This window comes from Natrix helvetica (assembly GCF_964273705.1).
Source record: "Natrix helvetica genome assembly, chromosome: 14".
NCBI lineage: Eukaryota > Metazoa > Chordata > Lepidosauria > Squamata > Natricidae > Natrix > Natrix helvetica.
In genome coordinates, this window is record NC_138564.1 from 4285803 (window position 1) to 4312942 (window position 27140).

Consider the following 27140-nt stretch of genomic DNA (forward strand, 5'->3'; position numbering starts at 1 on the left):
GAGAACCTGTAGCAGAAATTTTGAGTAGTTCGGAGAACCTGTAGCAGAAATTTTGAGTAGTTCGGAGAACCGGTAGCAGAAATTGTGAGTAGTTCGGAGAACTGGTAGCAGAAATTTTGAGTAGTTCAGAGAACCGGTAGCAGAAATTTTGAGTAGTTCAGAGAACCTGTAGCAGAAATTTTGAGTAGTTCGGAGAACCGGTAGCAGAAATTTTGAGTAGTTTGGAGAACCGGGAGCAGAAATTTTAAGTAGTTCGGAGAACCGGTAGCAGAAGTTTTGAGTAGTTCGGAGAACAGGCAAATGCCACCTCTGGCTGGCCCCAGATTTGGGAGGGAATGGAGATTTTGCAGTATCCTTCCCCTGCCACGCCCACCAAACCACGCCCACAAAAAACAGTAGTAAAATTTTTTGAATTTCACCACTGATGCGGGGGTTGAATCTTTGACTTTCTTTTGGGTGGGGAAAACCTGGAAGCTTTCAGATTCAGATTTTCCCAGATGTGCCGATATGACATCTGTAATAAAATGGAACTTTGAGGAAACTCAAGCCTCGGAGTCTCCTTTTGTTGGGGGTCTTACTTGGGACCCTGACATATGGGTTAGTTGCCGAGCATGAAATGCAATAATGTGACTTGGGGGTGGGGGAGGGCAGCCATTGGAACTTTGAATCCAGTTTGTAAGTATCTTTTTTTGGGGGTGGAAGGTCTGTCGTATCTTCAAACAGTCACTAATTGGCAGAGGTGGTATTCAGCAGGTTCTGACCAGTTCTAGAGAATGGGTAGCGGAAATTTTGAGTAGTTCAGAGAACCCGCAAATGCCACCTCTGCCTGGCCTCGCCCCCATCTATTCTCTGCCTCCCAGGTCCCAGCTGATTGGGAGGGAATGGGGATTTTGCAGCAACCTTCTCCTGCCACGCCCACCAAGTTACACCCACCAAGCCATGCCACACCCACAGAGCCAGTAGTAAAAATAATTGAATCCCACCACTGCTAACTGGCTGTAAATTGAGGACTACCTGTCCTTAGAAAGAAAGTCCTTAGTAGAAAAAGGCTGTTATCCTATGATAAACATAGGAAAGGTAGCTGGAAAAGAAAGAGAGAAATTATCTCGGGATTTGTAAATCCAGGACCCAATTATTGTAGACAAACATTTGAATCCTGGCACTCATTTTACTTGTGGGATGTTTGGACTTTTCCTTTCCTGCCCCTTGCCAAGGAAGTTTTGGTAATAAGCCCGATCAGGGAAGTTGCCTCTAATTGCCCAATTCCGTGCTTCTTTATCCCATTAATTTCGTCTCCGGTTGTTCTTTTCTAATTGCTGCCATGGGCAAGTCCTCTCACCCATGACGGATGGCCTGGCACTCTTAACCTCTGATGCCTGCTTAGTTGATCTTGATAAAGTAGATTGGAAGAGCCAGGGGGCTGTCCGTCAAACCTGCCCTTTCTGGGAAAGGAGAGGAGCGGATTTGTCTCTGTGCCTGGAAATCCTGACACCAGACCTCCTTGACGTCCCGGAAGAGCAGCCCATGTGTTGGCTTGTCTTGTGTTCACCTCAGTGGCAAGGAGGACAAAGATTCAAAGGCTCTTCTTGATTAACTACTGGCATCCTTGCAAGCATGGGTTGGTTTCCATGGTAGGAAGAGGATGGGGGAAGGGAAGGGAGAAGGAAATAAAAAAGAAAGAAAAAGAAAGGAAGGAAGAAAAGGAAAAAGCAAGGAAAGGAAAGAAGAAAGGAAGGAAAACAAGGAAGGAAGGAAAGGAAAGGAAGGGAAGGAGGAAGGGAAGGGAAGAAGGAAGGGAAGGAAAGAAGAAAGGAAGGAAGGAAAGGAAAGAAGAAAGGAGGGAAAGGAAAGAATGAAGGAAGGAAAGAAGGAAAGGAAAGAAGGAAGGAAGAAAAGAAGGAAAGGGAAGAAAAGAAAGAAAGTAGGAAGGAAGGAAGGAAGGAAGGATGGAAAGAAGGAAGGGAAGGAAAGATGGAAGGAAAGAAAGGAGAAAGGAAGGCAGGAAGGAAGGGAAGGGAAGGAGGAAGGAAGGGAAGAAGGAAGGAAGGAAGGAAGGAAGGAAAGGAAGGAAGGAAAGGAAGGAAGGAAGAAGGAAGGAAGGGAAGAGCAGAAGGAAAGGAAAGAAAGAAGGAAGGAAGGAAGGAAGGAATTTTTGAGAACTCCCCATGGCCAAATCATAAGTCTGCCCTCATTATGGTCCCCAAACCTCCAACCCTTCACTCCAATCCCACCTAAACCCTTTGTCTTTCCCTTCCCTTGACCCAGCCTTCCAAATATTTCCCTAATCTCTTGCCAGAAGTTGCAGCTGCCGTTATTTGATCTGCTCTTCCAAGGAGCAGCAATCAGCCGTGAGATTCCCTTCGCTCTGGCTCTGTGCACGGAGCTTCTAATCAGATTCTCCTCGATTTTGTTCCAGCAAAAGTGCTTGGGACTTAATTTACAACACCTGCTTTGGGGTGATACCGCTGGCGGAAGCGCTCCCTGGGGACACATCAGCGACACTGACGACAGCCAGCCATCCGTCTGACAAGAAGATGTCACTCTGAAGCAGCGGAGGCTAATTTATGTGACATAAAAGCTCTCGCCTTTGACAGATCCCCAATTCCATTTTTTTCCCCTTCTGATGCAGAAGTTGTGGGGAATATGTCATAACAATTACAGTTCCCGCCGCTATTGCTCTTCGCCTTTGACTAAATTATGCAGCAGGAGGTCTCAGCAATTGCCCGGCCACCTCCAAGATTGCAACGAGGTGCAAATATTGTTGCAAGGATCTAATCAGAGATGGCTACTGGGAACAAAGATTTATTATTCCAAGTTTTGGGGCTTGTGCTCAAGCCCAAAAATCATCAGGGAACTTCTGCTCTTCGGAATATGTGCGCTGGGCTGTTTTATGCATTACCGTATTTACCGCCTAGTCACCCAAACCGGCAGGAAAAAATGTTTTAAAAAGTGGGATAAAAAGCCATGTGACCCTCGCTTTTTCTTACTACTGGTTTGCAGAACCAGGGACAATCGTCCAATGGTGGGTTCCGGTTGGTACGCTCCAATACGGGTGGACTGGTGCCTCCTGGGAGTAGTAGGCACCCCGTACCAGAACGGTGCTTTAGAGGACCCACCCGCCTGCCCTGCGCTCCTTACCGGGCCATTTGCATCCTCCCACACACATCCCTGCGGCCAATTCGCTCTCACAGGGAGGGGCTTCTCCTGGTGCTGTCCACTAGGCAATGCCAACGGGCGACACCGAGGAGTAGGGCCTTCTCTGTGATGGGCCCAACCCTCTGGAATGACCTCCCCCCCGACATTAGAACCACTACTGACCTCCGCTCCTTCCGACAGAAATTGAAGACACACCTGTTCCGACTGGCTGGTCTGGCATAATTTATAACGTCTTTTTCCTCCTGGCATACACATTTTTTACTGGTTTTTAGAGGGATTGTCTCTTTTAAATTTAATCTTACATGATATTGGGATTTTAAATTTTGTATATTCTGATTTATTTACTTAGCTGTACAGTTTTGCATATCTTTTATCCTCCTCTCATATACGTATATATGTATCTATTTATTATAATCTTAATTTGTTGTATTTTGATACGGACTGTACACCGCCCCGAGTCCCTTTCGGGAGAGGGGGCGGTCTATAAGCGCTAAGAAATAAATAAATAATAAATAAATAAATTTGCGCACATGTACGCAACATAGGGCACCTGCACAACTCTCCGCCAAGCAGCTGGAGCATCGCAGGGTGGTGGGTGCGCATGTATATGTGGTGGACACCCAGCACCGTCACAGTGGTTGCGACAGGATCTGGTACCCATCACTGCAATCGTCCCTGCAGTTGTCCCGAACTGGGAGGATTTCACCCCTGCACTGTATGTATATCGCAGAAGTGAGTACACCCTCTCACATTTTGCCAGCAGTTTAGACATTAATGGCTGTATGTTGCGCTAATTTGAGGGGACAGCATATTTACACAGTTATACAAGCTGTGTCCTCGCTACTTCACCTTGTAGCCAAGTGTCATTTCTTCAGTGCTGTCACATGAAAAGATATACTTAAAAATTTACAAAATGGGAGGGGGTGTGTACTCACTTCTGTGATATATACATATGGTGCAGGAGTGAAATCCTCCCGGTTCGGTCTGGTTCGGCCCAGTTCGGCCAAACCAGTAGGGACGATTGTCCCTGGTTCTGCGAACACGTAGTAAAAAAAAAAAGAAGCTTCCAAGGATCACGCAGCTCCCCTCCCCCTGCTTATTAAAGTATATTTTTACTGCCTTTTTGCCTGAACTGGCAAGAAAAAAATTATTTAAAAAGTGAAAAAAAGTTGACCATGCCCACCCAGACACACAGCCCCTACCAAGCAAAGCCCACAGAACTGGTGGGCAAAAAAATTAAATTTCACCACTGATATGGTGCCTGGTTGTGTGTATCTTTTAGTTGTTAATTAGGGCGTTGATAGCTGGATGTTGAGTCATTGATTGTTGTATCCTTTGTGCTGCTGCGCCCTCAGCTCCTAAGTACCTGATAATACTGGTGCAAAATCAGCACTCCTGTTGACTGATAAGGGGCCCGTTTCCCAGGCTTCAATCATTTCTCTGGCTATTTTTGTCCCTGCTCGGCCAACAATTGTAGCAGCCGTGAAATTGAATGCACATCCTTGTTCTCTGCAGGGTGAGGCTACAGATGAGTTTGGGTCTCCTCGCTGAACTGCTCACTTGCTACCCATTGTGCCAATCGGCAGTTTAAAAGAAGGGGAAAGACATCCTCGGGTCTTGTGATGTGTGAGTGGATAAGTACCCAAACAGCTGTGTCTGTCCCTACTGAGGAAGAGGTGTTTGCGTCAGGATGTTTGCGGTTGTAACATGTCCCAGTTTGTACTTGGCTGCTAATTCCTTGCTTTTGAATACTTTATGGGGTAATCCAGAACTGCACAAGCTTGTTGAGTGAGAATTGAAACATTTTCAAGGGAAAAAAATCCAAGAAAGTCCCCTTGTCTTTTGGAAAACCACCTTGGGAATAACCATGACCTGGATGGTTGAGAATCTCAATGGACACTTGACACTGAATTTTGTATTCTATTTGAGACTCTTACTAGGTGTTTTTTTTTCCTTACTCAGATCGTATTTTCTAGTTTGTTTTATTGTATACTGCCCCGAAAGCTTCTAAAATGAAACATTTCAGACAGGTTTAGAATTAGAATAACAGAGTTGGAAGGGACCACGGAGGTCTTCTAGTCCAACCCCCTGCTTAGGCAGGAAACCCTACACCACTTCAGACAAATGGTTATCCAATCTCTTCTTAAAAACTTCCAGTGTTGGAGCATTCACAACTTCTGGAGGCAAGCTGTTCCACTGGTTAATTGTTCTCACTGTCAGGAAATTTCTCCTTAGTTTTAAGTTGCTTCTCTCCTTGATTAGTTTCCATCCATTGCTTCTTGTTCTACCCTCAGCTGCTTTGGAGAATAGCTTGACTCCCTCCTCTTTGTGGCAGCCCCTGAGATATTGGAACACTGCTATCATGTCTCCCCTAGTCCTTCTTTTCATTAAACTAGACATCCCTAGGTCCTGCAACCGTTCTTCATATGTTTAGTCTCCAGTCCCCTCATCATCTTTGTTGCTCTTCTCTGCACTCTTTCTAGAGTCTCCACATCATTTTTACATTATGGTGACCAAAACTGGATGCAATATTCCAAGTGTGGCCTTACCAATGCATTATAAAGTGGTATTAACCCTTCACGTGATCTTGATTCTATCCCTCTGTTGATGCAGCCTAGAACTGTGTTGGCTTTTTTGGCAGCTGCTGCACACGGCTGGCTCCTATTTAAATGGTTGTCCACTGGGACTCCAACATCCCTCTCACAGTTGCTACTATTGAGCTATACTGCATAGCTATACTGTACCTGGGCATTTTGGGGTTTTTTTGCCTAAATGTAGAACCTTACATTTTTTCAACACTGAATTTCATTTTGTTAGATAGCGCCCAATGTTCAAGCCTGTCAAGATCCTTCTGTATCTTAAGCCTATCTTCTGGAGTGTTGGCTATTCCTGCCAGCTTGGTGTCATCTGCAAATTTGATGAGTTCCCCATCTATCCCCTCGTCCAAGTCATTGAGTCATCCTGCTCTTCGTAAGACTAACCTTTTCATCAGATTTCATAACCAATTTTGTTGTATTTATTTATTTGACAATAACGGCTATACTATACTAGACATACCCAGTTCCAGGAATGGTTCTTCGTATGGTTTAGCCTCCGGGTTCCTCAATGCTCCGTAGGAAGCAGTGGGGCTGCCCACCTCTGACCCCCACAAATCTTCTAAGTCGAGACAGCTTTGCTAGCATCATTTTACTAATCCCCTATACCCCGTGGCATTGCTGAGCGCAGGTCGGTAGGAAGAGCCGAGAAGGAGAAACCAGGCATTAACAAAAAAGCCAACCCTTCGCGGCGCAACATTTGTGCTAGTTCCACCTAATGAAATGCCGCTTCCCCCAGAGCTGGTCTGGGATTTGCAATTAAAAATTGATGGGAAATAAAGCTGCACCATCTGATGGGGATTCGCTGGGTAAACAATGCTTAATCCCGTCTGGGACCCTGGCACTTAATGAAGAGCCATGCAGATGTTTGCTTAAGCGAACGCTTGTCAGAAAGGCTTAATCTGTAAAAAGTTGAAGGATCAAACCGCTTAGTCTGGCGTGAGTAACGGTCTTGATGAAAAGGGAGGCAAATACCCTTGATCCCCCCCCCTGCTTAACTCCCAGTAGCAAGTTGGTCTCTGCAGTTCATTTTCAACGGTCACCCAAATATCCAGATGGGATGATATGATGATGACGATGGGTGATTTCATACCACCTCCTTCCTTCTGAAATATAAGTGAGGTGGCCCGGCCGAAGCCATTCTTGGAGCGTCAGTGTTAGAAGCTGAGAGGGACAGATGAGGTGTGGAGCGGCTGAGGTAATTAGAACAGCTTTGTGGGATAATCCAGAACTGAAGAAGCTTGTTGGGTGAGAATCAAAACATTTTCAAGGGAAAAAAAATCCAAGAAAGTCCTCTTGTCTTTTGGAAAACCATTTTAGGAATAACCGTGACCTGGATGGTTGAGAATCTCAATGGACACTTGACACTGAATTTTGTATTCTATTTGAGACTCTTACTAGGTGTTTTTTTTTCCCTTACACAGATTGTATTTTCTAGTTTGTTTTATTGTATACTGCCCAGAGAGCTTCTAAAATGAAACATTTCAGATCAGGTTTAGAATTAGAATAACAGAGTTGGAAGGGACCATGGAGGTCTTCTAATCCAACAGCTTTATTGTTAACAGAACACAAACCAACTTAATTATATACATTCGGCACCTTGCCCTGCTTGACAGCTATTTATACTAGAGCTATCAAGCAGGGCAACCAATAAGATCGCAGAACAGCCCCCGCTTAGCCAATCAGGCGTGGCTCAGCTGTTGCCGGCTGTCAGTTGTATGTCGAGGACTTGCGGCCGGTTGTAAGTCAAGGACTTAAGACCGGTCGCAAGTCGAGGACATAACACTCCCTCCCCCACCACGAGGGTGCATGCACGGATGTGGCGCAAACGAAGTTGCTTAAGTAGGCAGGCCAATGTCGGACCTGCCCAGAACGCCGCAGTAGTGGTGCTGCAGGCGAAGAGGCAGGCCGTGCCCATGGTAGCTCCTCCCTCATGGGAGTGGAGCTCCGGGTGATGTCAGGAGGACCCTCCCCGACAGGCGGCAGCTGAGAAGGTAAGTCCAATAACAGTGGCGGCTTGGCTTGAGGCTGGTAGCTGGATGGTGGACGGCAGGCGGCAGCATCATACGAGAGGCCTGACTCGAGGAAGGCCTCGGTTGGTAGGCAGCACCTCAGTTTGTCCTCATGGCGCTGCCATTCACGCCCATCCGGGAAGCCAACCCTATAAGAACAGGGGGCGGTTATTTGGGTGAAGTTGGCAGGCACCCACCTATGGTCCCCAGTGTCGTTCCTTGAATAGACTAAATCCCCCTCCCGGAAAATTCTAGGAGGGCCAACCAAAACCTTCTCCTCCTCCTCCTCCTCCTCCTCCTCCTCCTCCTCCTCCTCCTCCTCCTCCTCCTCCTCCTCCTCCTCCTCCTCCTCCTCCTCCAACTCCACTTCCATCTATCGTTGATAAAGTTACTTAGTTGGGTAATGAAACATCTGCAAGAAAACCACCAAATTTAGAGATCCTCAAGGACTCCTTACTTCATCTCTGAATATTTTCTTCTATTAAAAGTTCAACCGCTTTATTTTCTTATTAACTGCATGTCCTGCAACTCTTCTTCAGTGAGGTAAGGTAAGGTTTTTGACTTGGAGACACCCTTATTGTCCTCTAACTGATCCTGACCAGCTCAAGGTTGACTCAGCCTTCCATTCTTCCAATGCTGATAAAATGAGGACCTAGATTGTTGGGGGCAATATGAATAGAGAGGCCTGCAAAACACTGTGAAGCGGTATATAAGTCTACATGCTATTGCTATTGCTAATCAGACAAAAACCTACTAATATGTCTTTCTCATTGTATTCCCCCTCCCCACAAGTGGAGACAATCTAATTTTCCAGTGAGATAAAAAAAAAAGCTGAGATTTTCTCCAATATCTTTCCTTTCTATGAAAAGGGAGAGACGGAGGACGGGGAAAATAATTCTCTTTTCCATCAGCGCAGCGTGAATTGAAAATGCAAGATAATCAGACTGATTCGTTTTCCAATAAATGCAATCCAGGATGACAAACCGATGCAAATTCAATTTTTGTCTAAAAGAAAAGTCTAATAAGCAAGATCAGTTCAGAGTCAATCCCTGTTAATAGAATCCAAACACGTGCACCCTCCATGACTAGAGGAATATATGAATGGAGGTATGATTCTAAGGTTCTTGGCGGTTGGATTTTACATGCTTATCCTCTTTCTCATACTAAAAAAGGGAGCGGTTACTCTATTTGGGAATTATCAAAATATGTCTCCTTTTTCTCTGCTGGCACATGTATTTTTCCTCTAAATGAGATGGAAATATAAAGTCGATAGCAAACTAATTGTAGGAGAGCAGAAAGAGCTAGGGTGGGTAGAGTTAAACGTGTCATTAGCTTAGAATTGCTTGATGGCTGGCTGAGGAATTCTGGGAGTTGAAGTCCACAAGTTGTAATGTTTGGAGACCTCTGATTAACTCATCATTCGTAGGTCACCAAGGTAAGTCCCGTGGCAACATTGGCAGCTACTCCCATGACTGATCCAAGCAAGATATGAACCTGGTGCTTTCCAGATGTTTTGGACTGTTATTCCAACCATCCTTTAGTTGTATTGTCTGTGGCTGGTAGGATTTAGCCCCAAAACACAGAATTGCTTGTTCTTATATTGAAGGAAATACATTATTCTTGCTATTTTTCTACCAATAAGGAGACGAAGACATCATAAATCCTGTCATTTCCTGTGGTGGAGCTTTTGCTTTAGGAAGGAATTCCATTGAGATAATGGATGTATTCGTCATTCACTTCAGGGTCTGCTTGTGTTCTTCCTTCACAGGTCTCAGACGACTGCGACACCATCTTTGTCAACGGGAAGGAAATGAAAAGCAAAGTAGATGCCATTGTGAACTTCACCTACCAGCATTTTACTACTCAGCTAGAAATCACTGTGTGGGTCCCACGGCTCCCATTACAAATTGAGATCTCTGATACCGAACTGAGCCAGATCAAAGGTTGGAGAATTCCCGTCACCTCCAACAAAAGGTATTGGAACCACATCTTGTATGTTTTTCTTGGGAATCAGTCAGTACTCCTTCTGGTGCAATATCCCACCTGTTCTGACCCAGCCTTAGCAGAAGCAAGAAACAGACTCCTAGTCACAAAAAAACCCCTCGTTATTTGTCTCTTGTGAATTAATGGCATTCACCCACCAAAAAGTCCAGGCAATAGTCCTTCAAGGAGTTAACTGCAGTACAGACCTTATCAGTTCCTTGTGATAATTGCCAGGCCGTGAGTTCCCAGCTGAAAGGTTGCAAATTAAGTTCTGGCAAGCAGTCTTTATGGCACAAAACACAATGAGCCAAATCTTCAGTAATACGAACTGTTGTCTCCTACGACAACCACTCCCCTTTCCTTCTATTTATTCCCCAGCCGGGGAGGGGCAATTCAGTGTCCATGTTTGCTTTGCTTCCCAAGTCAACTCCTTGTCCTCCATTGCTCACCTCCCCTAACTGCTCTGCACATACATGCATCTGGAACAGTCCCCAGCTGTTCTACTCCTCACTCATCTCAGCCGCCAAAGGCAGCTGCCTCTCTGGTGGCTGGGAAATGTTGGATGGCCCTGGATCTATCTCTGCGTCTGACACAGAGCATCTATCAGAGCCTTCTCCAGACTCCAGAACCTCCTCATTGTCCGAGTCTGCTGCCAGCTATGTTGGCAGCTGGCAGGCCACACCACCACCACCTAACACCACCAACCAGTTGCCTTGGAGAAGTTTCAGAGTTCTGCCTGTTAAGGATAGTCTTCTCTTCTGCCTGTTAATCCTCAACCTCTTGTAGATGGAAGTGTTATCAGTTGAAACAAGGAATTTGGTAACTTAGTGGTGAATATTTCACACAATGAATTGGCCTCGTTTAGTTGGAAAATGAAAAGAAAAAGAGAGAATTGGATTCTTGTCTTAATCTCCTATTTAAATCCTTACCAAAGCATTGGCTGGTCTGAATTCAGATATAGAATAGAATAGAATAGAATAGAATAGAATAGAATAGAATAGAATAGAATAGAATTCTTTATTGGACAAGTGTGATTGAACACACAAAGAATTTGTCTTTGCTTGGAATAGTTTTATAAGTTCTTGCATTAAACAAGAAAAAGAGAGAATTGGATTCTTGTCTTAATCTCCTATTTAAATCCTTATCAAAGCATTGGCTGGTCTGAATTCAGATATAGAATAGAATACAATAGAATTCTTTATTGGCCAAGTGTGATTGAACACACAAGGAATTTGTCTTTGCTTGGAATAGTTTAATAAGTTCTTGCATTAAACGACTAGGGCCCAACAAGGGCATTCATATTGACTCAAAGTTAATGGCAATTGAAGTAACTATTTATTCACTCCATCACTTGAATCAACTAAGGATATAGATAGTTGACACGGTTGGGTGTACCAACCTCTGATCAAACCTGGTTTAAAGAAGTGGGCTTAATGTGCTATGAATTGCCTTCTCCCAACAAATCTTAAGGAATTCTTTTGCTAATCTCCAAGAGTCTAGAGTCAGCAAGATACAGATTAAGTATCTTGTTGGTTTCTGATTGTTCCTGATCTTTTTTTCCCCCCCTTGAATATATTTCACGTCCTTGAATTCCTTGCCAGGGACAAATATTATCAGCAGAAGCATGCAAACGACCCTCTTATAGACATTTTAAATGTAATTCCATCAAGAACGTTTATCCAGGATGCTTCTGTGCATTGAGAAAACAGCCCATCCAAAGGATTTCAAAACAAACATCTCCATATTTGGGTTTCCCCCTCCCCCAATAAATTGTTGAAAACGATTGGCTTTTTTTAATGGCCATATTTCCCAACTCAGGGAATTGCATTTTAAGCTGTAGCGATGTAAAATAAATTGAAAGATGCAAAAAAAAGTTAACATCCCATTTTAGACCAGGACTGTGTCATACATCCGGAAATAATTTTGAATTAGGGACAGCCGATTTGGATGCTGAAAATCTCGCTGTACTTTAGACATATTGTTCTGACTTAGGCTTCCCCAAAAAGCACGAGGCAGAGCCCAGGTCCCAACAAAACCCCTTTTATTAAACAAAGGTGAATTCCCCACATTCCCATTCAGCAAAGCCTGGTAAACAGTCTTTCAAAGGTGAAGTTATGACCACAGACCTTATCTACCTTGGAAAGCTGCCATGTAAATATTTTCCAAATGAGGTGCTGTGCAAGGAAAGACTGGGCACAGAGTCTGTGAGATTCATGGACAGATCTTCACACTCCTGAAATGAATCTAATGAATTGTTTCCTGCAAAAGCCCAATCCCCTTTCGCTCCTCTTTTATTTCCTATGGGAGGGCCCAATCACCGTCCACCTGTGGCTTTACTCCCAAGTCAACCCTGATTTCTTAGTCGTTGTTTTCTTCTGCCAGCTCTGCGCCAGAGGTGGGTTGCTACACGTTTACACTTGTTCGGGTGAACCGGTAGTGGAAAATGGGACCGGGTCAACGAACCAGTAGGGATGGCAGGCTGGCCACGCCCCTGAACCGGTTCCCCTATTGTCCATGCCATTGCTGGCATAGTTTTTAGTCATTTTCTAATGTTCTGCACATGCACAGTATAATTTACGGGCAACTGCACATGCACAAGCAATGTGCGGCAGGCGCGCGAGCATGAAGGGAGCCAGCAGTAATGCTGGCAGCAACCCACTCCTGCTCTGCACATGTGCACACTGGGCTCCAGCTGTTTCTCTGCCTCTGTCTAGTTCCAAAGGCAGCTGAGAACTAACAGACGGCCTCAGCCCCAGTTCTGCCTCTAATGCATAACATTTGTCCAAGCCTTCCCCAGCCTCCAGGACTGGCCCATGTTCCTCCTCCACTTCCTCACTGTCCGACTCTTCTGCTGGCGGGACACAACACGTATTTCCTAATATTGTTCATCTTTGCCAGATTAGATCCCCGTCCTCCCCGTCTTCTAATGTAATCTCTTCTGATTACAGCCTCTTCCTCCAATTACACATATTAGTTGATCCGAATTGGAACCCGGTGTGAAGGTTCCAAGAGTTGCCCTAATTAATTGACGAGCCCCGAGACGAAATTCAAAGTAAAACCATTTGTTTATTAGGACTAACATCTTGGCACGGACTTCTGTGTAGCTGAAACTAAATCACACTTAATGGCGTCTGACCTTTACCCCTGTGCCCCCTCCCCTCTGGCTGAGGTCATCAATCACATTCTCCAACAGGACGTTATGGCAGGTTTCTGGACATGCGCATTCACATCCCAGTACAGAAATATGAGACTTTTACTCTGGCCAAAAGTATGCATGGAATTTCCCTCCCCTTCTCAAGGTGATAGTAGTCATGGAAACGCCTTAGGCATTGACACCCGGGTTCATCTGTGTGCAAAAGTTATTCTGAGTCCCACTTCTTCCCCACTGCAAGGACAGATCAACAAAATGGGTGCCAGCCTTCCATGCAAGCCGTTGAATGCAGCCGAGCGCGTACGGTTGAGGCTGGCAAAAATGTAATAGAGGAAAAATATACCCTTTGGCGGATGAAAAAGCTTCATCACATCAGATTGCCCGTCTGTTGCCTTGTTTCAAGTTTGCATCTGCAGATGTTTGACCGCCCCATTTGTGGCGAGATAACCAAGACAGGAATAAACCCAGCCTGGCCCGTACAATTCGGCTGCCAAGTGCTCTAACTTTCAACATGATGCCGCCTTTTCAAAATTTAACCCCCCGAGAGGCGTCTGGTTTGCATTGACCGAGCCAGTTGAAAGCTTGCTAGGCTGTTTGCAAGCCGGTAAACTGTTCCCACCAACCGCTCTTTCGATTAATGCCAAGCCACGGGGCACGTCTTTTCGCCAAGTTTGGGGTTTTGTTGTCGTTCAGGCGAAAAGCAGAGATGGGAAAGAGCTGCGTGGAAATGACAGCTAAATGTGGTTTGCCAGCTTGCTCTCTCTCTGTCTGTCGCTCGCTTTTTAAGAGTCTCCTGCAGAAGTTTGTTTTTTTTTCCAGTTCCAAACGATTGAAATAAATGGATTTCAGAGACCGAGGTCTTCAAAACAGACCAGCATCAGTCCAGAACTTAAACTCCTGGGGCTCCAGATAGTGCAGCTTGAATAGAAATATAAAAAGCATCCCCTGTATCCCATTTTGATGTTTCAGAATGCACATCAAGAAAGATTTCAGCAATCAAGAGGATTGGGAAGTGAGATTAGGGCCAAGACGAGCATTGCAGAAACTCAGTAAGTTTAACTTTGCCCCAAAATAACCTGGGAGGTAGGAAAACTCTCTTCCAATACCTAAAATAATGCTGGATTAAATATATATATTTAATGGGTTGGAATCATAGAATGTCAGCGTGAAAGGGGTCTTGGAGAACATCTAGTATAGGGTCTATGGAGATTCTCAATCATCCAGATCATGGTTGTCCCAAAGGTCTAGGAGATGACCAGGCTGAGCCTGAGGGAGGGGTCAAACATGTCATAAGTCACGAGTCCTTGTGCACCTGCAAGAGAACTAAATTCAACCCATCTTGAATGCCTCTCTTATCTTCCGCTCACTTCCCTTGACTGTTAGTTGGTCAGATTCTTGTAGAGAGCTTAAGTTTGCAATACATCTTTATGCTGATTTAACTGCCTGAATCTTCCCATTTCCCTGGCTTTTGACCTTAAGTACTTTTTCCAAAAGGCAACTGGGCTTTCTTTGTTTTTTTCTTTGAAAATGTTTCACTTCTCATCCAAGAAATGAAGAAACTTCTTGGATGAGATGTGAAATGTTTTCAAGAAAAAAAATATACCAAGAAAGTCCGGTTGTCTTTTGGAAAAAAGCACTTTTGGGACATCTAGTGTAGCGTTTCTGAATCCCAGAAACTTCAAGATGTAGGGACTTCAACTCCTAGAATTCCCCAGCTGGCAATTTTAAGATGTGTAGACTCCAACTTCCAGAATTTTGGCTGGGGAATTCTGGGAGTTGAGGTTCACGTATCTTAAAAGGTGCTGAGATGTAGGAACGCTTATCTAGTTGAATCATTGACCAATGCAGGAACCCATTTGAAAACTTCTCACATTGGGAAGTCCTCACTAGTCCCACCTGTCTCAAGACTGTCTTGTCCCAGGATTGTTGTTATGATTCATTCCATAACCCAGTTTTCTGCTCAGTCCAAGTGTCAGTGTTCCGAGTAACGCATCCAAAGAAATCAGAACTCTGAGGCAGGCATGTTCCTCAAAGAACATGTTTATTGGATACATCATATCGGCACAGCTAGTGAAAACCAACACTTAAAAATTCCCATGGTTACAGTGTAACTAAAAGAGTGAAAGTTTCCCTCCCCAAAGGACACAAGTCATATTGTAGCGATTGAAGCGATTGGCGGGCGATAGAAGCGATTGGCGGGCTCCTTGGTCACTCCTGCTCCTCCTTAACTGCCATCTGTTGGGATGACCTTGGTTCCCACAGGAGAGCTCTTTATAAGCAGCGAAAGACAGCTTCATCCAGGTTCAGTTCAGAGATGACACAAAGAGGTTGGATTCTGCGATCAATGTAGTTCTTCCCAACTCCATTTTCTATGTTTCACACCATTGGTTGCAACTTGCACAGCCTACGGGACATGAATCACAGCAATTGCAATTGCCAAGAAAGCCAGTGTGAGGTCTAGAGCAACATTTCCATGCCTCTGTGTCTTTCCCAAGGTTCTTCTGCACTGAAATGATCCAGCTACATGCAAGTTGATCGTCTCCAATTTTTCCCACAGGGCAAAGTTGCTTTTCTTGAACCATGGAAATGCATTGATCTGCAGTAAGGAAATCAAGATTGGGGTTCCTTATCTCCAATGAGATTACGGAAAGCCACCAAGCATAAAATGGTTCCCTGTATCACACCAGTCCCTTATGTTCTGACCCAGGCATCCTTAGAAAGCAAGGAGCAAGAGTCTTGGTCCCGGCAAAACCCCTTTTATTTACACGACTGTGAATTCCTTTCATTCACAGTCAGCAAGGCTTAGCAAACTGTCTTTCAGAGGAATGTTTATCCACACAAACCTTATCTCGTTTGGCGAACTGCCAGATAACTAGCTTCCAAATGTAGGACAAGGCAACACTTGGCACAGAGTCTCTTATAGTCACATACAGAACTTTCCACTCTTGAAACGACCGAATGAATGAAATCCTTCCTGCAAAAGCCCCCTCCCCATTCTCTCCTCTTTTGTTTCCTATGGGAGGGGCCAATCACCTCCAAGGTGTGGCTTTACTCCTAAGTCAGTCCTGCTTTCTTAGTTGTTCTTGTCTTTTGGCAGCTCTGCGCATGCGCACCCTGGGAAACAGGCTCCAGCTGTTCTTCTGCCTCACTGCTGTCTAGTTCCCCCTCTGCCTCCGATGCACAGCCCTTGTCTGAGCTTTCCTCAGCCCCCAGGACTGTCCCATGCTCCTCCCCAACCTCCTCACTGTCCGATTCTGCTGCCAGCTCTGCCACCAGCGGGCCCCAACACCTTAAGAGAGGAGGGATCTGAAAGAGACAGGAAATGTGGAATTGAGATAATATGGCACTCCCCACAAGGATAGTTTTCTAGATGGAAATTTGGTTAGGTATCTGCTCAGAATTAATGTACTACGGTGCACATCGAATAGAAAAACCAGCTTCTGAACTGGAGCTCTCCCGATCACAGCAAATGAAAGGAATAAATTTAGATTAAAGTCAAGTCAGAGTTGGGAGGGAGGCAGGCTAAGACTGATGGCCTGAAGAAGGATATTTGTTTTGATTCATGACATGGCTAGAAAATAATTATTCCCGCGTTAAAGGTTCCTGCATCACCTTTGCCGGCTAAAAGCCGAGAAGACAGAAGGAACTTTTCGCTCTTGATCGTGGCTGGCTAAAGAGCCAGTTTTACGCTCTTTGAATTTGGATAATCCTGTCGCTATTTTTTTTAATCAATGCAAGCTTGCTCTTCCCTTTATTGGAAGAAATGTCCACCTAGGTTCAGTTCCAAGTGGGGAGAAAGATACTGGAAACATGGAGGCTGCTTGGAAAGATGGTTTAGTGGTGGACAAGACCACATGGCTTGAGGTCCTGGGCAAAAAAGCACATGGAGTGGAGAGAAGGATATATTTATACACTCTCTTGGACCCTGCCTTAGAGTTTCCTGTTCCTGTATGAGAAATGTACCCCATTGGTTGTCAGACTCCCAGGGGGCAAAGGGTGATGGTCTTAACTAGCTTTGTAGGCTGTCCGGAGTCCCAGGCTTGGTTGAGCCTTGCTGGGTGATATAATCTTCCCAGGTGCCATGTGGTGAGATGGGTAGAAGGCTAATCCTATCATGTCCTGAGGGGCATGCCTTCGTCCCATCACCCGGAAGCTGAAGAGAGGGGGGGGGGGCAGGGAGCTGCTTTGTCTTTAAAACATGTTTCTCCTTTTCTCGCACAGGGAAGCATAATATTCTGCCTTTGTAATATTTCCTAAAATATTGCATTCCTCTAGGAGGGAGGGTGGGTGTTAACTTCCTACACCTGCCCAGTCATTAGTTGAAGAGTTCAATTTTTGGATGTACAGATAATCCTGGATTTACAACCGTTTCTTTAAGCGACCGTTCAAAATTACAATGGCACTAAAAAAATAATTGACTTAAAATCTGTCCTCACGATGATGACTCTTGGGGTGCTTGCAACTGTCTTGTATTTATAACAACTGTCCTGTTGTGACCCAACCTCCACAAGTAGGGATAAGACATTTACTCGCGGGTAAAACAACATAACAGGACAGTAACAGTGTGTTATTCCCATGGATAAACAACAATAAAAAATCAAACGTAATTAATCCCAACAAACCTGGGTTTACCCAAGGAATCTGAGTTGCTTCCTGTGTACTAGAAATGAATGGTTGTCTGTGACAGCTGGCCACTCCCAGTTTATTTCCCAGCCAGGAGGGGCTGGCTATGGTCTGAGTCTGCCTCTCCCTGAGAGCCGGCTTATTGCTTTCCTTTGTTCTCCTCTCCTTTCCTCTCTGTGCATACGTGCATCTGGGATGGGCCCAATCTGTCCCTCCCCCTCATTCAGCTCAGACCTCGAAGACCACCGCCTCTCCACCTGGGGGAGGATGGAAGGCCCCCACTCTGTGTCTGATGCTGTTTTCTTATCAGAGCCTTCTAAATGCTCCAAAACTGGCCCAGGCCCTCCCTCCACCTCTTCCTTGTCTGATTCTGCAGCTAGCTCTGCTGGCAGCCGATGGGCCATAACAAGACCTTTGGTCATGTGATCACCATTTGCAACCTTCCCACATAGTTTCCGACAAGCAAAGAATAGAATAGAATGGAATAAGAAATAGAAATAAAGAAAGAGTAGAGTAGAGTAGAGTAGAATAGAAATAGAAATAGAAATAGAAAAGAGTAGAATAGAGTAGAATAGAATAGAATAGAATAGAATAGAATGAATAAGAAAACAGAACAGAATAGAATAGAATTCTTTATTGGCGAAGTGTGATTGGACACACAAGGAATTTGTCTTTGGTAGAATAGAATAGAATAGAATAGAATAGAATAGAATAGAATAGAATAGAATAGAATAGAATAGAATAGAATAGAATAGAATGAATAAGAAAACAGAATAGAATAGAATTCTTTATTGGCCAAGTGTGATAGAACCCACAAGGAATTTGTCTTTGGTGCATAGGCTCCCAGTATATATAAAGAATAAAATACATTAATCAAGAATCATAAGATACAACACTTAGTGATAATCATAGGATACTAAATAATCAATCAAATCATATTAGGAAACTAAATAAAACAATATAAATCATAAAGATACAACAACAAAGTTATAGTCTTAAGTAGAAAAGTAAATAGGTACTAGGAAGAATGAGAAGAATAATAGTAATGCAGTCTTAGTAAATAGTTTGACAGTGTTGTGGGTATTAATTGTTTAGCAGAGTGATGGCGTTCAGGAAAAAACTGCCCTTGTGTCTAGTTGTTCTGGTGTGCAGTCCCCTATAGCGTCGTTTTCAGGGTAGAAGTTGAAACTATTTATGTCCAGGATGTAGATATTTTCACGGCCCTCTTTTTGACTCGTGCAGTATAAAGTCAATGGGAGCAGTTGGATTTGCTTAATACCCTCATGGTTCACTTAACAACTGCTTAACAACAGTGGACAAAAACAACCTTCAAACCAGGCTATGACTCATTTAACAACTGCCTTGCTTAGCCATGGAAATTTTGGTCTCCATTGGGGTCGTAAGCTGAGGACTTTCTGTCTCTGGGGGGGGGGAACCAGGCTGTTCTTCAACGCAACCGATACCCTTCTCATGATGTGTGTGTCTGCCTTGACAGGCCCACCCGTGACAGCGACGAGGAAGAGGATGACGAGAAGAAGGGCAAAGGTTGCACCCTCCAGTACCAGCATGCGATGGTGCGTGTCCTGACCCAGTTTGTGGCCGAATCGTCTGACCCGGGAGGACAGCTGACCTACATGCTTAGCTCTGAATGGCAGTTCGACATCACAGACCTGGTGGCTGACTTCATGAAGGTGGAAGAGTCCAAAGTAGCCAAGCTACAAGGGGGGCGAGTTTTGATCGGCCGTGAGCAAGGGATTACCACGGTCCAGGTATGATGCAAAACCCAACCTTGATAGAATATGAACCACACTTTACTGAACGTTGAGGGGAGCTTCAAAGGGCGAATCCAACCAAAGGTGGCCATGAAGACACCTTAGCTGAGCTGTGAAATTGGGGGATATTGTAGAAACCGCATCCTGCTAAGGTAATCAAGCAGGTTTGCAGGTAATAAGTCTGAAGGCTGAAATTGGAAGTGTTCTGTCCCAGTTCTCCAAAGACGACAAACCCTCTGATGTGAACTCAAAAGATTCCTTTATTAGGAGCGCCGGCAAAATGTTTCTCTCTCACCACAGGCTAACAAGTCTGTCCGGCAGGGAGATGAATAGTTGTCTGTCACATCTATTCATCTCCGCCCCCTGCCTTTGATCCCCAGAGCTAGGAGGGGGTCTCATTAGCAGTGGTGTCTCTTCTGTCCCAAGGATCAGCCCATAGTTTTCCACTGCTCTCCTCTCCTCTGCCTTCTGCGCATCCATGCATCAGGCACTGGACCCAGCTGTTCCTCCTCTTCCTCATCAGCCACCTCCAGACCTGGGGGCTGTTGACTCTCCATCTGAGGGCTGACAGACAGCTCAGGCTCCGCCTTCATCTCTTTCTCTGCCAGCTCCATTCCCTCTTCCCCCTTGGAACTCCCAGGTTGCCTTGATGCTGACCCTCACTCCCACGCCTCCTCTGATTTGGCTGCTGGAGGGGCCGGTGGCCGACAGACCACAACAGGAAGATAAGTTGGGTAATTCGGGAAAAAGTTGAGAAGTGCTCAACTTTCAAAAGTTCTAAGGAGGCTTCCAAATCCTACCTTCTTGCTTGGGAGCCAGTTCTGTTCAACTCAATGAGACTTCCATGTAAGGATGGTAGATTAACATTGTCTTTTCTCTAAGCTTAACCTGCGATAGGTTTGGGGCAGCATTGAAACACTTGGGAGAGTTTGAAATTTTGCAACGGCCACTTTAATTGGGAGGAGAACCATCTGCTTCTTTCTCCAGTGGACCAGCTGAATGATGGCTCCGAAGATCCCAATGCTTGCTTTAAAACCACTGTCTGACTTTCTTAGGTTGAGCAATGTGAGTTTTCACCCTCTTTCCCCCACATTTGAAGGTCCTTTCTCCTCTGTCCGATTCCATTCTGGCTGAGAAGACCGTGATCGTGCTAGAGGACAGAGTGACCATCACGGACCTCGGAGTACAACTGGTGGCGGGACTGTCCTTGTCTCTCCAGACAAATAAAGGGAACAAGAGATTGATGGTGGCCACAGCCTCCGCTTTGGATATTCTTCATGCCGCTAAACAGGTAGGAAGGATTTAGGGATCATCACCATCCATTGGAAAGAAAGAGGGATGTTCCTCAAGTTCTCTGAAAATGAGATTGTAAGATAAACGTCTGAAGTGACCAGTTGTGTTAATGCAAAGGACAAACTTCTACATCGTTCAGCTCAATGTGGATATGGAACTGGATTCTGTTTGTCTATCATCTACCTCTATATTCTGTTCTGTCTCTTTTTCTCTTTCATGTATCTCTCGCTTATCTATCTATCTATCTATCTATCTATCTATCTATCTATCTATCTATCTATCTATCTATCTATCATCTATCTATCATCTATCTATCTATCTATCTATCTATCTATCTATCTATCTATCTATCTATCTATCTATCTATCATCAATCTTACCTATTCATCTGTCATCTATTATCTCTCTCCCTCTCTCTCTCTAATCTATCTCATCTATTCATCTGTCATTTATTCTATTCTATCTATCTATCTATCTATCTATCTATCTATCTATCTATCTATCTATCTATCTATCTATTATCTATCTATCACCATCTATCTATGTATCTATCATCTATCTATCTATCTATCTATCTATCTATCTATCTATCTATCTATCTATCTATCTATCTATCTATCTATCTATCTATCTATCTATTATCTATCTATCTTATCTATCTTATCTATCTATCTATCTATCTATCTATCTATCTATCTATCTATCTATCTATCTATCTATCTAATCATCTATCTATTTATCTATCATCTATCTCATCTATTTTTCATCTATCATCTATCTATCTATTATCTATCTATCTATCTATCTATCTATCTATCTATCTATCTATCTATCTATCATCTATCTATCTATCTATCTATCTATCTATCTATCTATCTATCTATCAGTGGTGGGTTCCGGATCCCATTGCAACCGGTACAGTTGCAACGGGGCCCGGCATCCACCACATGAATGTGCACAGCACGTTCTTCTTGCGATGCCTCTGCGACACTCTAGCTGCCTGGTGTGGTATGGTAACTGGTGCTCCGGGCAGGCACTGGTATGCCCGTACCGGGGTGTACCACCTGTAACCCACCACCGCTATCTCTCCATCCATCCATCCATCTATCTCTATCTCTATCTCTATCTCTATCTCTATCTCTATCTCTATCTCTATCTCTATCTCTATCTCTATCTCTATCTCTATCTCTATCTCTATCTCTCTATTTAGCTATCTTTCTCTATCCATCTATCCCTATCTATCCATCCATCCATCCATCCATCCATCCAACCAAGCAACCAACCTCTATCATCTATCTATCTTGTATTTCTCTCTCCACCATTTATATCATCTCTATAATCTCTACCTACCTACCCACCCATTATCTATCTCTCATCTCTATCTATCTACCCATCCATCATCAATTTGTCTGCCTGCCTGCCTGCCTGCCTGCCTGCCTGCCTGCCTGCCTGCCTGCCTGCCTGCCTGCCTGCCTCTATCTATCTATCATTTATATCATCTCTATAATCTCTACCTACCTACTTACCCATCCATTATCTATCTATCTATCTATCTATCTATCTATCTATCTATCTATCTATCTATCTATCTATCTATCTATCATCTATCTATCTATCTTCTATATCATAGTTCTAAACCGCCCATCTCAAAGGGTAGTATACAACAAAACATTGAAATAGAAAATAGTATCTAAAAAAATAAAATCATCTAGACCTTCTCAACCAATTGTTTCCAAACTTGCTTTCTAGATTTACAGCTCTGACTAGCAAACAAGGCAGGGAGATGTTCAGGACTGCAGTGAAACTATCTCAAGTATTGGGTTGTGGGGAAAAATTTGCTAAGCCCTTTCCCCTTCCATCCTAATGACAAAATCCGATCATAAAATAGAGTGAGACCTACAAGAATATGGATTTTTGGTATATCAGGTGCATTAATTGGAAAACTGGAAAGAAGCCAGGATGATCAATGGGAAAATGTTTGCCCATTTTTTTCAGATAATTGCCTTAAAAAAAAAACAAATAAAAAAAAATCAAGGGAGGAACCAAAGGTACATTATTTCAAAGAATTAGGCAGGCTTAGGAAAAACAACAACATTTGCACAGGTAATTTCAGGCAAAGAGGTCAGATTGATTTCAGGATGCCTCGTTTGTTGAAGTGGTTGGGATGCAAATCAACGGATAGCTCAGAGGCAAAATGCATTCTGAGGCATGCAGATGGAAAGATTATGTTCAAATGGAGCATTCATTCTTTTAAAAGCCACTTGTGTGCAAAGCAATTTCCAGTTGGTTGTTTTAAAAACAAACAGGAGTAGCAGACTCTTTGGGATCACTATCTTATCCACTTTAGCATCTGTATACTGTATTTTTTATTATTATTATTCCACGTAATCTAAAGGGTTTTTTTTTAAAAAAAATGTATACCCTTTCTGCAAACATTCTGCTCCATTATCGGTGGAATCTCCCCTCCCAAAATGAATGAAAATAAAAGCGTTTGGGAGCCTGACAGCGTTTTCAGCAATCCTGTGAAAACAACCACACTGACAATCAGTTTTGAGGCAGTGGGGAAGGAAAGAAGGAATACTTTCCATTTGATTAAAACTTTAATACTGCAAAGAAAAAATCTGTTTTATTGCTGCTTCACTTCCTGCTCCTGTGTGTGGTTTGACCGACAATGAAAGCAGACTATTTGATTCCCCTGAGGAGAAAAATCCTTCAAATGGATCATCTAGAATGGAAGAGAAAAATAGGCAATCACGACAATAGAAAGAGGAAAGGAAGAGAGGAGAGGTAAGAGGAGAGGAGAAGAGAGGGGGAAGGTAAGAGGAGAGGAGAAGAGAGGAAAGGAGAGGGAAAGAAGAAAGAGGAAAGGAGAAGAAGAAGAAGAGAGAGAGAGGTAGGAAGAGTAGAAGAGAGGGCATGAAGGGGAAGAAGAGGAGATGAGTAGGGGAGAGGAAGGGGAAGAAGAAAAGGGAAAGGAGAGGAGGAAAGAAGAAAGTAGAGAAGAAGGGAGGGAAAAAAGAAAGAAAAGTAGGATTGTGGTAAAATAAAATAGGTGTATGGTATGGTAAGAAAAGCAATCCTGATTTTATACTTTAATTTTATATGGGGGAAAAAAACCAATGTTTAGAAGTGTTAATACACAATGTGAATAATAACTATGAAAACGTACACCTGTAAATGTATGTATGAGATTAAAGATTAAAAAAACCTTTTTATTTAAAAAATGGGTCATCTAGAGGACTCCAAATGGCACCACCAAAGCTTTTCCAACTCTTTGAGACCCCCAGCTCTAAATCTGTTCAGTGTCCCTTGTGATGGGTGCTGTTTCTCAACCCTCCCCCCCAAGAGATAAAACCACAGTTTTGTTGTTTCTAACTTAATCTCATTCATAACCATTTGCCTGACAAGAAAATTGGGTCGATGTCAGGTACTGAAAGTGTGGGGCTAATTAAATCTATTCATTGCTAAAAGACTACGCGCAGGAACCTCCTCAAATCATAGTTAGCAACATCTAGGAGTTAGAGAACAGTCCACGGAAGTCAAAGGAGGTTGGACTTAGTTTGCTTGTGACTATGCAGGGATTCTAGTCTGATTCCTCGTTTGACTCCGCCTTACTCTTTCCCCAGCAGTTATAATGAACTGAACTCAATTGTGTAGAGCAGGGGTGTCAAACTCAATTTCATTGAGGGCCACACCAGGGTTGTGTTTGACCTCTGAGGGCTGGGGTGGGCATGGCCAGCTTGATGTTACTCGATGGTGCCTGTGGTGGCCCGAGCGCTCTGCCAGAGAAAACGGGCTCCCAGCTCTGTTTTAGGCTGCGACAGCCTCCTGCAACCCTCTGCCAGCGAAAATGGAACTCGGGAGAACTGCATGCGGTCCTCATGAGCTCCATTTTCTCTGGCAGAGGTACCACGGGCCAGTCCTTTACTGTTTCCAGGGCATCCCTGCAGGTCAGATCTAAGCGCCTCAGATCTGGTCCCATGGGCCTTGAGTTTGATACTCCTGATGTAGTTATCCTTTTCTTTCTTACCTCTTACATTTCTCTGCTCCTTTCTCTCTCTCTCTCTCTCACTGTAGGAAGCTGTGCTCAGCACTTGGCTTTTATTTAGCGATGGCACCGTGACTCCTTTAGATATCTACGACCTGAAGGATTTCTCCCTGGTGGTCACCTCCCTGGATGAAATGGTGGTGTCTGTCCATCAAAGGCAGGATGATGACTGGCCGACCGTGGTGGCCGAAGGCGAGGGCCAAGGACCCTTGATTAAAATAGAACTGGTGATCAGCGAGGCATGCCAGAAGTCCAAGCGGAAGAGCAGTTTGGCTGTTGGGAAAGGGAACATCAAAGTGAAATTTGGCCAAAAGACCTCTGAGAACAGCAAAGATGCAGAGAGTGGTTTTAAAAGCAATTTGATAGAGACCTCCCGGGAAGGGGAGAGAGCAGGGGCAGACTGGTCCATGAATCGTGATGAGTTGAACAACCCAAACGCAAGTTCTAAGTCTCCCTTCCATCCAATTAATTCTCACGGAGAGGAACACCTGCAAAACGATTCTCTTACCTCGACCAGCTTCCCCACCCAAGAGGCTGTCCGAAGACAGAACAACCCCAGCGATCTCACCTTGGTTCCCAGGGGTCTAACTGACCTGGAGATCGGGATGTACGCCCTCCTTTGCGTCTTCTGCTTAGCCATCCTGGTCTTCTTAATCAACTGCGTGGCATTTGCCTGGAAGTACCGTCACAAGCGGTTCACCATCAGCGAGCAAGGCAACATCCCCCATTCCCACGACTGGGTGTGGCTGGGCAACGAGGTCGAGCTGTTGGAGAGCCCCGTGGACATTTCTCTCCCCTCGGATGAATGCACCACCATCCTGGACCGTGGGATGCTCTTTGAAGAGAGCAACTTCCTCCTCAACGGGAGTTCCCAGAAGAGCTTCCACAACCAGATCCTTCGGTCTTCTGACTATGATTGTGACAAGGACTTCAGGAGTGAACCTATAAACCCTCCGGGGCCCAAGCGGAAGAGGGTTAAATTCACTTCCTACACCACCATCCTGCCCGAAGACGGAGGCCCTTACACCAACTCCATTCTCTTTGACAGTGATGAGAACATCAAATGGGTATGCCAAGATATGAACTATGGGGATTCCAAGGAATTTAGAGACTATATGGAAAGACTTCAGGACCATATGTAAAACACACACAGAGAGACAAACACACACAGAGACACAAACACCTATACATATATAAATATATATAAAACAAAACACAATTATCTTTTAATGTTTGTATTCACCTTTATGCCTTCTGTTTTATGGACGATGGAGCCGCGAAATGCAGCCAGCGATGGGGCGGGGGGACACTTGTGGAGAGCTGGGGTGGGGGTTCACAAACACCGTGAGTTGGATCCCCGGCTGTGTTCCTTTCCCTTGGATACCAAACAGCTACCTACAAATCTCGGAGAAACACAACAAACAATTTTTTTCCTTTTTTTGTATGCCGCCAGAAACTTGCGACAGCCAATCCTGTTCAGCTCGAGACAAAGAAGATGGATTGGTCCGTTTTTTGGGGGGGGAGGGAAACATTTTGGAGACTGGGATGGGGTGGGCTTGATTTTTTTCTCCCCCCCTCTAGAAAATCTTTGTAGAAGCACAGTCGAGATTCTGTCTTCATAGTCGGAATCCACCTTCCTTGTAAAAAAACAAAAACAAATTGAGAACAAAACGGCCTGTTCGTCCAAATACAGGCCAATCAACCCTTTTAATTTCATTTTTTAATACGGTTCATTTGTTTCGCAGTATTGTTTAAAGAGCTTTCTTGATTTTTTTTTTAAATTGTGGGGTGGGGTGGGCAGAGGAGGTGGGATGGGGGTATTTCCCGGTACATGATATGCCTTTTTTTTTTTTGAGAAGACTTTTCAACCTTGGTTGTGCCAAAGTATACTGCAATATAGTCCTATCAAGACAGCACCGTGTTTAATTGATAATAAAAAGGAAAAAAGATGTACGCATTGAGAGCAATGACGAATGCGCCCCCATTAAATAAGCAGCAGGGGTTTTTTGGGGGGGTTGGAGGGGGAAATACTTGTTTGTATAAAAGTCCCGTGTTCCATTTTGGTAGAGGCCACCTCGCTTCCTTATTTGGTAATTGGAAAAGGGATTGCAAGGCTGTGAAGATTGACATGTTTTTGTGGGGTGTTTGTATATGTGAAAAAGCAGATTTTGAACAAAAATTAGTTTCAGAGGTGGTATTCAGCCCGTTCTGACCAGTTCTCGAGAACCGGTAATGCAAATTTTGAGTAGTTTGGAGAACTGGCGAATACCACCTGTAGCTGGCCCTGCCCCCATCTATTCTCTGCCTCCCAAAACCCAGCTGATTGGGAGGGAATGGGGATTTTGCAGCAACCTTTTCCTTCCATGCCCACCAAGCCACGTCCACCAAGCCATGCCCACACAACCAGTAGTAAAAAAAATTGAATCCCTCCACTGGTTAGTTTGTAGAGCTTGACTGTTCTGAGGCTACAGTCTCTAGCTCCGGGGTGTCAAACTCAATTTCATTGAGG

General features: G+C 44.3%; 1 protein-coding gene across 1 annotated transcript in view; it reads left to right on the forward strand.

Annotated features, from left to right (window-relative positions):
* The window catches only part of LOC309399223 (transmembrane protein 132B-like), a 202102-nt gene extending 175533 nt beyond the window's left edge, over window positions 1-26569 (forward strand). Inside the window, exons 6-9 of the mRNA XM_081966872.1 lie at window positions 9531-9736; window positions 19015-19288; window positions 20391-20582; window positions 24661-26569. Of these exons, the coding sequence (XP_081822998.1) occupies window positions 9531-9736; window positions 19015-19288; window positions 20391-20582; window positions 24661-25773 (1785 nt within the window). The 3' untranslated portion in view covers window positions 25774-26569. The remainder of the gene's footprint in view (window positions 1-9530; window positions 9737-19014; window positions 19289-20390; window positions 20583-24660) is intronic.
* Window positions 26570-27140: the final 571 nt, after the last annotated feature.